This window comes from Dicentrarchus labrax, unplaced genomic scaffold (assembly GCF_905237075.1).
Source record: "Dicentrarchus labrax unplaced genomic scaffold, dlabrax2021, whole genome shotgun sequence".
In the NCBI taxonomy this organism is placed as follows: domain Eukaryota; kingdom Metazoa; phylum Chordata; class Actinopteri; family Moronidae; genus Dicentrarchus; species Dicentrarchus labrax.
The window spans coordinates 36,136,393-36,150,653 of NW_026136719.1; the positions used below are offsets into that span (position 1 = coordinate 36,136,393).

At 38.2% G+C, this 14,261-nt stretch overlaps 1 protein-coding gene across 1 annotated transcript in view; it reads left to right on the forward strand.

Moving 5' to 3' along the window:
* gpat3 (glycerol-3-phosphate acyltransferase 3) overlaps positions 1 to 5,307 on the forward strand; it is an 11,398-nt gene extending 6,091 nt beyond the window's left edge. Inside the window, exons 5-13 of the mRNA XM_051378583.1 lie at positions 152 to 226; positions 397 to 486; positions 639 to 732; positions 813 to 928; positions 1,911 to 1,966; positions 2,058 to 2,143; positions 2,895 to 3,023; positions 3,935 to 4,014; positions 4,336 to 5,307. Of these exons, the coding sequence (XP_051234543.1) occupies positions 152 to 226; positions 397 to 486; positions 639 to 732; positions 813 to 928; positions 1,911 to 1,966; positions 2,058 to 2,143; positions 2,895 to 3,023; positions 3,935 to 4,014; positions 4,336 to 4,447 (838 nt within the window). The 3' untranslated portion in view covers positions 4,448 to 5,307. The remainder of the gene's footprint in view (positions 1 to 151; positions 227 to 396; positions 487 to 638; positions 733 to 812; positions 929 to 1,910; positions 1,967 to 2,057; positions 2,144 to 2,894; positions 3,024 to 3,934; positions 4,015 to 4,335) is intronic.
* The last annotated feature ends 8,954 nt before the right edge of the window (positions 5,308 to 14,261 follow it).

Sequence of the window (14,261 nt, forward strand, 5' to 3'; positions counted from 1 at the left end):
CAGGTGAATTGGTTGGGAAGCGTCAAAGTGAGTTTTGCACGTCCAAAAACGTTTGTGGACACGAACCATCAGACTCCAAAAATCCAGGATGCTCCTTCGACGTCAGTCATAAGAGACTTTTTAACACTTCCTCTCTCTCGTGTTCCTGCAGGATTACGCTGGCCATCATCGGCCTCTCGTGGCTCGTGATCGGAACGGTTCTGGTTGGATTTCTGCCCGAGAGCAGGTACAGCAACGAGACACAGCAACACAGCAACACAGCAACGAGACACAGCAACACAGCAACGAGACACAGCAACACAACAACACAGCAACACCTTTAAAGAAACAGTTTCCTGGTGTAAAGTTGTGGTTTTAATGTTCTCAGATGAAGTTTGTATATTTTGTGTTGGTCAGTGTGAAGAACTGGCTGAGTGAACTGGTCCATCTGACCTGCTACAGGATCTGTGCCAGAGGGCTGTCAGCCACCATCCACTACCACAACAGGTATGTTATCCCCTACCACAACAGGTATGTTATCCCCTACCACAACAGGTATGTTATCCCCTACCACAACAGGTATGTTATCCCCTACCACAACAGGTATGTTACTGTTTATGATCAGGAGCCGCTAACACTTTGTCCTCTCGTCCCCACAGAGAAAACAAACCTCAGAAAGGAGGAATCTGTGTCGCCAACCACACCACTCCCATCGACGTGGTGATTCTGGCCAACGACGGTTGCTACGCCATGGTGAGTGTCGTCCGCGGGTGCGTCTCTCTCGCCACGTGTTTTGATGTGATGTCACACTCAGCACTCTCTGTCGTCCACAGGTGGGTCAGATCCACGGCGGGCTGATGGGGGTCATGCAGAGGTCAATGGTGAGGTCGTGTCCTCACGTTTGGTTCGAGAGGTCAGAGATGAAGGACCGGCACGCTGTGACCAACAGGTGAGACAGGACCTTTCTCACAGCAGCCATTTTGAAATGAAACAGTAGGGTAAACACAGTAATGAAGGCTCTGTTCCATTTAGTGTAGCAGAACCTTTGCAGAGAGCCGACATGCACAACAGCAGCACCCGGAATAAATAAATAAAGATATTAACTGAAGTTTTACAGTTATACAGTAAATATAACTAACTCTCATACTGTAAATGTAACATGTGAGTGTGTTGAGAAGACACGAGTTGGTGTTTTTTGCTGGTTTTCGGACAGTCGGACACAAACAAGCCGAGTCAGAGTTGATCAGCACATTAAAAAATGAGGTTTGATGAATTTAGAGGAACTTACAGGACTTCTGCTTTAATCCAGTGACCTGGTTGTTTTCTTTCTTCTGTACAGGGAGAGTTTGTGGATCTTTAAAATACTGACGGATATCATTTTATATGAAGTATAATTGTTGATGTGTATATCGAAAGTTGAAGTTAACATGATGCTTCAGCAGAGTTAAAAAGAGGATAAATAGCACAAAGTCAATTGTTACCTGGAAATCGTCTCTCAAAATTGTCCAAGTGTCGTCCCAAAGAGACAAAAACGTGATTTTGCTCAGTGTGATCAGTGGTTGTTGGTTAGTTTGTATTGAAGTTCAGGGAAGCAGAGACATTTAGAAACAACTGCCTGCGCACAAACAGTATTCAATTCACTCTCAGTCTTCACCTTAAAAAGTTAAAGGTTATATATACACTTATACAATCACTGCCACTGGATGTCACACTAGAGTACCAGCGTCTCAAACCAAAACAAAGGGGGGGCTACGACCCACCAGACTCCATTAGAAAAAACTTGTATTTTTACCTCACAGATCATAAAACACACTTCAAACACAACAGGATAGAGCCCTAGTGAATGAGACTAGTGGAGGTTTCAGTGGAGGATCCAGAGTTCAGTGCTTGAACTGAAACAATCTACTGACAGTCTGTTCCTCTGTCTGCAGGCTGAAAGCTCACATCGCAGCCAAGACCAAACTTCCCATCCTGATATTCCCTGAAGGTCAGAGTCTGCTGCTGTAGCTGGTGATGTGAGGATGATGATGGTGGTTTTATGGTCGGATAACTTCTGCCTGTGTGTCTGTTTCTAACAGGAACCTGCATCAACAACACTTCAGTCATGATGTTCAAGAAGGGAAGCTTTGAAATTGGAGGGACCATATACCCGGTCACAATCAAGGTAAAACCAGTGGAAACCAGTTAAACCTTTAGAGGAGCTGTAAAGGATTAAACAACCAGCTGAGACCACCTGAAATAAAGAGTCTTTAAAGCAGAATGTGGCGTCTTGTTTAGGTCTCAGTTTAATCTCAACAAGACTTTTATCTGATTAAATAAATGATGAACCAGTGCCTGAGTTGGACCAAAAAAGGGACCAGTACCCTAATTCAGAACAACTTTAATTCTTTTGCTGTTTCTTTTAGTAAAGCATGTTTAATCGAGGAAGGATTACAAGAGATTATAATCTGTTGTATTACAAACTAATAATACAACAGATTATAGCAACATAACTGAACAAAATATACCCTTAACACACCATCCCTCCCTCCCTCCTGCTCAGTAAGTAGTGAACAACAATAAATGATTATGCTGTTTCTAATTCATTTTAAGTGTTAATCTGCGTTAGTTACGCAGTTGTTTATGAGAACCCTTCAGCACTGCTGTACGCAGGGTTTTAGAAATACAGAGGTCCAAACACTGAACTTGTGAGGGAGGTTTGGGGGCATCAAGGTAAAGTTATTTTTAGGCAAATATTCTGAAGAAATACAGAGGTCTAGTGAACTCAGTGGTGGGTACGGCCATACTCACCAGAGGTGACCGCAGTAAAGAAACTCAAGGACAAAAATCAGAAGTACTGACCCGTTTCAGGCACTGCTAGTACACAACAGGAAGTGACCATAAAAGGATGAACTCGCTCTCTCTCTGTGTCTCAGTACGACCCTCAGTTCGGCGATGCTTTCTGGAACAGCAGTAAATACAACATGGTCAGTTATCTGCTCCGGATGATGACCAGCTGGGCCATCGTGGTCAATGTGTGGTACCTCCCTCCAATGACCATACAGGTACAACTCAAACAGCTCCTCCTCTCAACAGGAACACACACTTTCATTACACACAGTTTGAAGCTGATCTGATTTAAATTATTAGATATAACTAAAATATTTAAGGGCCCTTTTCTTGTTTATGTGTTTTTCTTTATCTATTTCACAGCAAAGCAGACATAATATTATCAGCTGACTGGAAGTCAAATAATAAAACATATTGTGGTTTAACACTACTGTGACCAAAGAAGTGAGACTAAAGTTGGACCATATAGACAGCTTCTCTGCAGAGTACACCACATTTTATGTATGTGCATTTATATCACTCAGAGGAGGCACAAGTACACACAGTCTTTACTCAAGTAGAAGTGAAGATACTTAAAAAGGAAGTGATTCTTTACTCCAGTAAAAGTGAAAAAGGCTCTGAAATGTGCTCAAAGTATAAAAATAAAAAGTACCGACTGTTTCTGTGTAAAGCTAACTGAACCTTCAAACCGAGTCGAGTCTCCCTCTCTCATCTGTTTTGTCTTGTTACGTCTGCATTTTAACATAATTATAGACTATTATCATTACAACAATATAAGAAAAAAACACAGATTATAGTTTTATATAGCCGGCCTCTGTCTCTCAGACAATTAATTTATATATTAAATATAACTTAATATTGTTTCTAGAGCAGCAAAGTCACTATATAAACTCAACAATATCTCACTGGAAACAAATTTAAAATAATAAAATAATGTAATAATTTGCTCCAATAATCTGACACTAATTGTCTTTCAAAGACAGTAAAGAGTTCATTGACTCCATTTGACAATAATACCTAAGTTACAGAAGTCAGGACAGATACAGGACAGAAATCAGTGCTCTAGATACAGGGCGTAGGTCAATGCTGTAGACAATGTGTAATCTGTACTCTGTGTTGTGAGCAGGACGGTGAGGATGCAGCTCAGTTTGCCAACAGAGTGAAATCTGCCATCGCTCAACAGGGAGGACTGCTGGACCTGGCATGGTGAGGATCATCCACCAAATACTCAGATTACTTCACTCATTGTCAGCAAGTACTGTACTTATAGAGTATCTGTAGTTCTGAGGTACTTTACAGGAGTAATTATTACTTCCACTTAATTTCAGAGAGAAATATTTTTCACAACTCTCGCAGTTCACTTATATTTCCTCACATGTATCTGCCATCTAGTTTGTGTTTAACATATTATTTATTGATGATTAAAGTTTACAACGGTTGTTTGACTGAATCTATATAATATAATAATAATAATAATAATAACAAGAGTGATATTTTACTGCTCGTCCTCGTCGTTGTCTGTTTCAGGGATGGAGGACTGAAAAGAGGAAAAGTGAAGGATTCGTATAAAGAGGAGCAGCAGAAGATGTACAGCAGCATCATCGTCGGACAGAACTCCTCCAGCACAGAGGAGCAGTGACACTGGTGATACTGGTGATACTGGTGATACTGGTGATACCGGTGACACTGGACAATCACTCCCAGTGACCTGGAACTAGATGAACATTCCAGAGTCGTCTGAGAACTCGTTTTAAAGTCTTATTTTACAGTTTTTAAACTGTCACACCAAAGTTCAAATCAGCTCTTATTTTGAAGTTCTGTGTGTGTAGGAGTGTATTTCTACCAGCAGGGGGCAACGAATGACAACACATAATCTCCTTCATCCATTTCTCTCTCCCCCCCGCCCTCCTCCTGACAGTCACTGAAGACTGGAGACACTTTCTTTCTCTTTGGGAACATATTTTATGTTTGTTTATATTTTTTAAACCATATTTGTTGTTGTGAGCTGATCAGAAATAAACATTATTCATTGTAAACATTTATTTTCAGACAGTATTATGGAAAGGATCCCTACAGAGATGAGAAACACTCATTTTACCTTATTATTATTTTACAGTTTTTAAACTCTCACACCAAAGTTCAAATCAGCTTTTATTTTGAAGTTCTGTGTGTGTAGGAGTATATTTCCTCCAGCAGGAGGCAGCGAATGACAAGATAATCATCCTCTTCATCTATTTCTCCTCCTCCTCCTCCTCCTGACTGCCAGTAAAGACTGGAAACTCTTTCTTTCTTTCTTTCTTCTTTCTGCGAGAACGTCTTAAATGTTTGAATTGTTTATATTTTTTAAACCATGTTTGTTGTTGTTGCTGCTCAAAAACAAATATTGATTGTAAAGATTTATCTTCATACACATTTATATTCACTGCACCTGTGTTTGTTTGTGTTATTGTTTGTGTTATTGTTTGTTTTGATGCAAAATAACATGACAGACAGTCTGTGTATGAGGTGGTGTATGTTGTGTATATATATCTATATTTATGATTATTATTATTATTATTATTGTTCTTGATATTATTTTTAACATTAAGTTCCACACATTGTAAAACATTGTTTTATTCTTGCCAGAAAACGTTCTGTAAAATTATTTACAATAAGTTTAAATAAGTGGAACCGCCTCACTGTGAAAGATAATTAAAGATAAAAACAATGAAAATAGAAAGTAAATATTAACATGAATGTAAAAAACAAGAAACAAAAAAAGGAAAGGAGGAAAAATAGAGCAAAACAAGAAGAAAGACTAGAAATAAAGAAATATCCATAAATAATAAGTGACTTTTTAAACAGTTTTCTAAATGTGTTATAAAGCAGTGGTTTCCAACCTGTGGGTCGAGACCCCCATGAGCGGTCGCAGGATGAATCTGAGGGGTCGCCACGTTAATAAGACGAAGCAGAAACATTCTTCGTCACTTCTTCAAACGTTCCTTTATTCTGCATAAAGTCATTTTACTTCTAAAACCTCGACCACACGAACTCGTGGCAGCGTTTGTCCCCCAGCTATTCTCCACCCTGCTGTTATCACTGACCTCCGCAGGGCTCAGTGCAAGTACATGACTACAACTAATCATTTTTGTCACTGATGAATCTTCTAGGCCGCGTCAGACAGTATCAGACCCAGTTCAACCATTTTGACCGACGTTAAAATCCAGCAGCACAGGTCGACCCTGTTCAGTTGTAGTTTACACAGGATGCAACTTTATTTATCGTGGACTGGTTTAGAAACCAGAGCCGGTCTGGTGGAAAAGGATCCTCCTGGTCCACATTTCTCCTCCCTACAGTTCCTGTTTGGAGCCATCTGATATCCGCCCAGTATCTAACCATCACATGTAACAGGCTGATACTGAAACAAAATACTAATAATACCAATAATAATAATAATAATAATAACAATAATGTTCATAACTTTTTTATAAAGCACTTTTTAAAAACTAGAAAGTGCTTTGATAGATGAAGCAAAATGATATCTGTGATACACAAAATGTAATTAAATATAGAAATAAAAATAATAAACACAAATAAAAATATACAATAATAAGAGCCATAAAAATAATAATAATACATGCATAAGATAAAATAGAATAAAGATGAACACATGAAGGCAGGTCTATAAAAACGGGTCTTCAGAAGTGATTTAAAAGAAGTCACTAAACTTTATCTCTGTAATATTACAGAATATTTCACCTGGTAGAGCTGCAGCCTCTCGTACCGTACGCTGACCGTGGGTTCAACCCCGACCCTCCGGCCCGTCTCATCCTCTCTCTCTCTCTCTCCTCTTTCTGTCACTCTACAGCTGTCTCTATCCATCAAAGACAATAAAACCCCAAAATACATAATAATAAATAAACAATAATCCAATAATCCACCGCTAGAGGGAGTTTGCGTGCCACCAGTGGTACACGTACCGTAGTTTGGGAACCAGAGTTCGAGCCTATAAAATGTCATAAAATAGTTTAAATTACTTTTCCTCCAGTTGAAGCGAGCGGTCGTCAGTTACGCTGAGGGAGAATAATTCAATTTTATTGTGTGAAATTAAGTGTTTTAATTTGAGGTTCCAGAATCTCGTTTTCAGTGAAAAACATGAATTTAAACAAAAATAAATACATTAATAATACTGATGATAATGAAATTAAATCATCACACACACACACACACACACACACACACACACACACACAATGAATCATAAACTTAAGGTTCAAACAGAAACAGGAAGAAATGTTGAGTCATGAAACAGATCTGAGTTACAGACAAACAGATTTATAAAAGATCAATAAAGTTCACAATACAATAAATAAAACTCGTTCTGAATGAAAGAAAAATGAAAACAGTCAGTTATTTTGAATGAATGAATGAATGAATGAATGAAGATCATGAGATTATTCAGACACATTAACAAACAACAAAACAAACATGTCAACTGTCTGACAACAAAACACATAAACAACAAACAAACATCCACAAATAACAACAACATTATTCATAACACAAAATCATCCATTAATGCCGTCTGCTGTACGCCCGATCAGTTCATTAATCAATAATCAATAATCAATATACAGTCTCTATTCAGAAACATCAGAAAGGTTCCATTAAAGCTCTCAATGCTTTTAATTATGATATAAAGGACAATATCAACTGAAATAACAATAATCAATAAATAAATCATAAATCTGTTTCTTCCACTTTTATTCATATTAATAAGAATCAGCAGTTGTGATGTTTATACTTTATTATTTAGTGCAGGATGAAGATATAACAGCCTAATATTAATGATCATGGATTGAATTGGATCCAGAACCACTGAAATAAATGCCAATAACTAAATTCTGAATGATAAATAAAAATAAAACAAAGAGCAGCCAATGAAAATGTCTCCTCGAGTTCAATGCAAAGACAAACCCACAGACATTATTCTTCATCTTAATCAGTAACAGCAAATAAAAGCTGTTTTCTCTCCATGAATATCAGGAAATTCTGAATCCTTCATTGATGTAAAAACATCCACTGAAACCTCAAAATACCAAATACAGACTGAATTTCAAAATAAAGCGTTCATTAGAGTAGAGCTTTGATCGGACAGTTGCATGCACTATTCATAAAATATTACATATATATTTAATATCGTTTTTTAAAACTGACCTACGGCACCGATTGGACCCGAACCCAGCGGATCACATCAGGCCCGACCGGAGGTACGACCCCTGATTAGAGGAGTGTTACTCAGATACTTTTAGACTTTACGAATATTAAAGCTCCAGTGTGAAACATTAATATAATATCTATAGGTAGGTTTTCATTATCGTTTAATCAGCTGATAAGAAGAATCATTGTGTTTATTAGAATGAGACGTTTTTATCTACAGAGGCAGCGGGTCGTCTTCTGGTAGAGTCCGCCATGTTTCTACAGGAGCCCAGAGCGGACAAACCAAAACTGGATCCAGAGAGGACCTTCATGAGCCACCGTAGTTTCTCCCTCGCGTGGGACTAAATCCTACATAATAATTACACAATAATTACACAGTAATTACACAGTAATTACACAATAATTAGACAATGAGTTCAATAAAACAGTAAATGTACGTTTGATAAATAACATTTAATATTCAATATTCCTGTTTTCAATGTGATTGTTAACTTCTGTAAACTGTCAGTTTGACAAAGATCCTCAAATTAAATTATAAGTTCAACTAATCAACTACACATTTCAACTTCAATGCCGTCTTTGTGTTATTACAACATTATTATTATTATTATTAATATTACTATTAATAAAACATTGCTACTGAAATGAAGCTTTGATGGTGTTTTGTTCTATTAATGTTTGTGTTGGTCAGCAAGTCGTTAAAATATTTCAAACTGGGTAAATTAATAAAAAATGCTGCGTTATTAAATAATTAAATAAAATAATCAAAGATTTTACAAACAGCAACAAGAGAAACATTTGCAGAGGTCAGAATTTGAACTGACGTCGAGTAAAAATGAAACTGATAATAATTATTGAATTTTACAGTAAATGTAATTATTGATTATGACGACTTTACACTAAATCTTTGTTTGTATGAGATAAAGTGACGACTGTGATTCTTCATCAGTTTAATGTTTCTGATCAGCTGTAAAATACAGAAAGACAGTAAATCTTACTGTATTTTACAGCAAATTATTATTATAATATTATTATATTATAATAATGTTATTATATTATTATATTTCTGTCTGTTTAATTTTCTTTCCAAATATTCACAAAATACATAAATTCAGTTTCAGTTTATTAATAAAATGAATGAATTAAAGTGTTTATCTTTTGGTAACTTCTGCTCATAAACCCGACAGGTTTCATCATCATCGTCTTCATCGTCTTCCTCCTTTTATAAAACAAACATTTCACTTCTCTCTGAATATTCTTAAAATAATCTGTTGTCACATTTAATTCATGATGTCTGATATTTTATTGAAGAGATTCTTATTGCAACTTCTTTTTCTGTGTTTTTCTCTGGAGTTGAAGTTGTTTTATTTCAGATTTTATAGTTTTATTTTATAATATATTTTAATTAATATAACAAACTATAATATCTGGAATGTTTCCTCTTTTAATAAGTTTTAGTTTAATTTAGATGCAACAAACAATCTTTACAGAATTATGACTTTATATTATATATATTATATACAGTATATTATAGCTGCATTCATTATTATTAATGTTTATCAATGCTTTTCCTCTCCTGAACTGTAATCTCTCATTTTATGGTTTTTGGGGGTCATATTTAAAGACGTCTCTGACATTTTATAGAAAACCTGAAGAATCAATAACATTGAACAAAAAGGGTCCAGAAAGATCATATCATATATAATAACATACAAAAATCAGTCAAAGATCCAGTCTTCAGCTGAGACAGCGCCGTTGTTTGTGCATTTATTCGTAATGAAAGCAACTGTTAGCCGCGGCGCTAACACGCTGTAATATGACTTTCAGTGTGATTGTTCAGGTGGGGCGAGTGTGTCCTTGATAATAAAAATAAAAGCTGGTCGTCCTCCGGCGAGAGCGGAGAGCGGCTGCACAGCTGAGTCGAGGCGGGCCGTGTTTACTGTGACGGCGCTTTAATAAAGAAAGCAGAGACTGTGAAATAGCAGCGAGTTATTCTTCCACACACAGCCGAGCTTACATCTCGCAGCCTCCCCGGCTCTCACACCGCAGCTCCCGCCCCAAATAACAATCCCACAACTCAAATTGCTTGAACAGAAATGTTTGTTCTCCCCTAACAAGATTGTGAATTATTAATAGGATCTAAAGCCGATTCTATAACCCGATTGCTGAGGTGGGATTCTTGGCGAGCGATGCTCCACCACACCATTTACTGTGATGTATGTGTCTGCACATCTTTATATCCAATTTAATGTGATTCAGATAGATTTCAGAGGGACATCATAAAAGGCATTGGAGTGACCCTGACTGCAGACTCCATACAACCACCCCGTATGTCCCAATATGTTGATTCAATTTGCTCAATTTTACTTTTACCCTCCAGTGATCTATACAAATGCAATGCAGGTACACTAAGTAAATATGAATACATTTCCAAATTGAATCCAAGTGAATGTAGTCCGCAGAGGACATCATTTTAAATCACGCTGTGCTGGGAACTGAGCGCTCTGACCACTCACGAGGGTAAATGACTGAGGCTCTCTCTAAGACTCGCCATTAGTTGGAGTGTAATGCCTTTAAATACATTGTTCTGCCATCTATTCTGTGCTCCTGCTGTAATGTATGGAGGCTGAGGAGGTCCAATACAGAGAAAGGGATCAATACACGCAGGCACTGTCCATATTCAGAGCCATTCCTCACATCTAGATGTTGGCCAGCGTGCAGTGTTTCTTATCACAACCACCACATTTACTCAACTTTAAGCTTCTTTCTGCTCGTTGTTTCTCTTCAGGTCGAAATCTCACTCGCTCATATTACAGCTGGATTCATCCGACACAGTGTTCATATATTAAAGCACCGGTTCCAACCTTCATCTCTCACATTAAATCAGTGTCCAGTAGGTGATTTGTTCATTATTATTAATATGGGGGATGTCCCAGTGAGAGCTTTATACTGGAGGTCAGAGCGGAGGTCAGTTCAAATTCAACAAGGTCCACTTCAAAATGTCCTCTACCTTGTGTTATTATTATTGTGATTATTGTCTTGTTTTATTATTTTCCACAAGATAAAAATGGGAAGTCTGCAGACGACTTTTACTTTCAAATACGCTCTGAAATAAACCTTGTTAGGCTAACGGTTGTGTCTTATTTTGACTTTAACATCGTCTCTTACATTGTGTTCTTACTCAATATATGTGCTCTGCTTACTTTAATGTTATTTCTACAGATATTTATATTATCATGCATCATTTAAAGACGGGGTCCTGTGGGACCAGAACCTTTTCAAACAAGGCCCCAACGTAACAGCAGCACATAACATACATATACGTGATGCTGGCAGCGTCCCAGTACAACCAGGACAGAGTGAAACTGACCACACAGCTGTCACTGACACACAAACAACAAACTACAGACGATATAAAGAGTCCTTCCCTCCTGTCTCTGGGTCTCTGGGTCCGTCTGACCAGAAGAGGGAAATATGAGACCGAGCTGCTCAGAGCGCTCATTTACATACGCTAATGAAACCAACTATAATTGGTCAGAATTGATTTTTTTTTTCCTGCTTTGATTGAGCTACAATTGAGTCTGAAGTTCTTCAAGTGGAGAACTGATTGATCTGCGGTTGAATTCCAGTTTATTTAGTTTAGAAAATAATTATGTAGTCGAGCAGCGATTGGAGGACCGCTGACCTCCTCTTCCAATCGCCGTCCCCCCTCTCCTCCCCGGGCTGTTATGAGAGGAATCATCCACAATCTGTCCCCGACCACTCATTGTGTTTGACTGAGTGAGAAGGTGGAGTCACATGAAAAATGTCCTCCAGCGAGGTACATGAAGGTGTGAAATTGCAGACTCCTCTTTGCCCTCGGCCCCGCGCCTCAAAAGGTATTTCTCCTTTTATTGACAGAGCGGCTGATGGCGGTGGCGGCCGCCGGCCCGCCACATCTTCCTCCAACCTTGATTGCTTTTGTTTCCAGGTCACCTCCTATCTATTGCTGCAACTTTTCCAATTTCTCAGGGCTTGTTGTATAAAGACAGAAAGCACCAGCGGCACTCTGGGTAAACGTACAGAACGCTCACAGATCCTCCCTCCTGACGCAACTTCATCAAACGAATAATAATCAAATAAACGTCTTGGTTCATTAATATGAAATGATCTTAGCGTGAAGATTAATTGCGTTAAAGTTATGAGAGTGTGTTTGCTGAGGGTCTGAGCTCGGGGAATGATGGATGATGAGAGCAGCGTGATGAATGGAGAAAGCAGCGGAACTAAATTGAAAGTGTACTCATCCGTTCTCGCCTCACAACTAATGATAAATTGAGCGTGTCGCGTTGAACAATACACGCTGAGGTTTAAACACAGAGGGATTGTGGGCCGTCAGGTAGCCGCCTCTGACGGGAGGTATCAATCTTCATCTGTGTTCATCACCTCACTGCTAATTATTATCGCTAATTATTGTCTTGATTTCGGTGTTTCTTTACAGTTGTAAGGTCTCACTTTTATTTTCAGCGGTGGAAGAATCAGAATGTAGAAAAGTTACAAGTTAAAGTTCTGCTTTTAAAATTTAAGTTAAAGCTGCAGAAGGTTATTTTTATTAAAATAGAAATAGAAAATAGACATATTCACTGAAACTTTTATTATATGAGAGTCGAACATGAGACAGATAATCTGTGAACTGATCAGGTTCCTCTGGCTCTTTGTGATCACACAACCGATCCCTGTGAACTCTGTGCAACCCTCGAATCGGATCCAATCACAGCAACTTCAACCAATCCTAGTTTCCTACGCAAAATATTGAGTCACATGTCACCAGACTAACTTTCTTGTTTCTGGTTGTGATGACGCAGACGCGTGCGATGGAAACCTCACACATTCTCACGCTGCTGCACAAAAGCTGCTGTGAAACAATCAAATCTAAACCAACCTGTGAAGGACTGATTGGCACTTCGCTAACATTACGTTAGCTAGTTTCTGTATGATTTCATCTTGCAGAGCTAATAAAGTCTCACATTTACCTCCAAACACAGATTTTATTCTCTCTGGAACAAGTTTTCTTCATCTGTCCACTTTCTAAAAACATCGCAACATGTATCACAAATAGCTGCTGTGAAATCAGACATATCAGGATGAAACAATCCTACAAACAGCCGGTGAAATCCCGGAGGGACTGAATATATTTCATCATCAACCAAAGAACGGGACACATTCAAATGTTGACCTGATGATGGCGCTCTCTCTCCGATCCTGCAGTGGTTGAACCGAACTAACGGCTCCTCTCTGTGTGTTTGAGTGTCTTTTGTTTAACATGATTTAATGTCCACTGTATCCTGTAATCAACGAGGACTTTACAGCTGATCAATCTGCTGTTAAAGGAACCGTATTAAAGTTCACAATAAACTGTTTAATACTGACTGAAAAGTTATTAAATTAGGTTTATTATTATATTTTATTCTGAATTATTCCATTTAACCTCCATATTTCATCTTTTATAAGCAGAATATAAACAATTAAAGTCAAATTACAGATTTTATTGAGTATCGATATCACAGCGACAAAGACGTCAACTCAAAGGAAATACACACAACAACACATATTTGGCAATAATATAATAAGTCCGTGTGGTTAGTTAGCATTGTTCTAACATTAGCCTTCAGACGTAGCTAACTAGCTAACAAACTATTGATGTAGGTTAGTTAGCTGCTGTTTTTGCTGACGTTAGCTTACAGATGTAGAGCTGCAGGTTGATAAATGATAAAATAAATACATTTATGGTCAAAGGCAAAATATAAAGCTTTATTTTTCTTTTTATGCTCCATTTTAATCATTTAACTGAGAGGACTATTTAAAGATGTGTTCAGGGACTCGTGTGTTGCTGTAAAAGGTAACATGGATAAACACAGTCGGTATTTAGGCTCCGCTGACTGAGACTCACAGAAACAACTTTCAAAGAAAATTACACATCTGGATTTTATTCCAACTTCATATTCGGTTTAAGTCCATGTCGAACGTCATCCATCACAGCCCACGCCTTCTGATCGGCGTCTCCGGTGAGGTTGGGTGGGGAGGGGGGGCGAGGTTCATCTCTCCTCTTCCTCCAACCAGAGCGAAAGCAACGCCGGCTGCAACCCCACGTCTCCAATTTCATTCTCAGCTGCAGGAAATAAAGAAATAAATAAAAAATCAGCTCAGCGGAGCAGCACGCTCTGCAACTTCTCCACGAAATGAATACTTTTTAATTTCTGTGCCGGGGATGGCCCCGG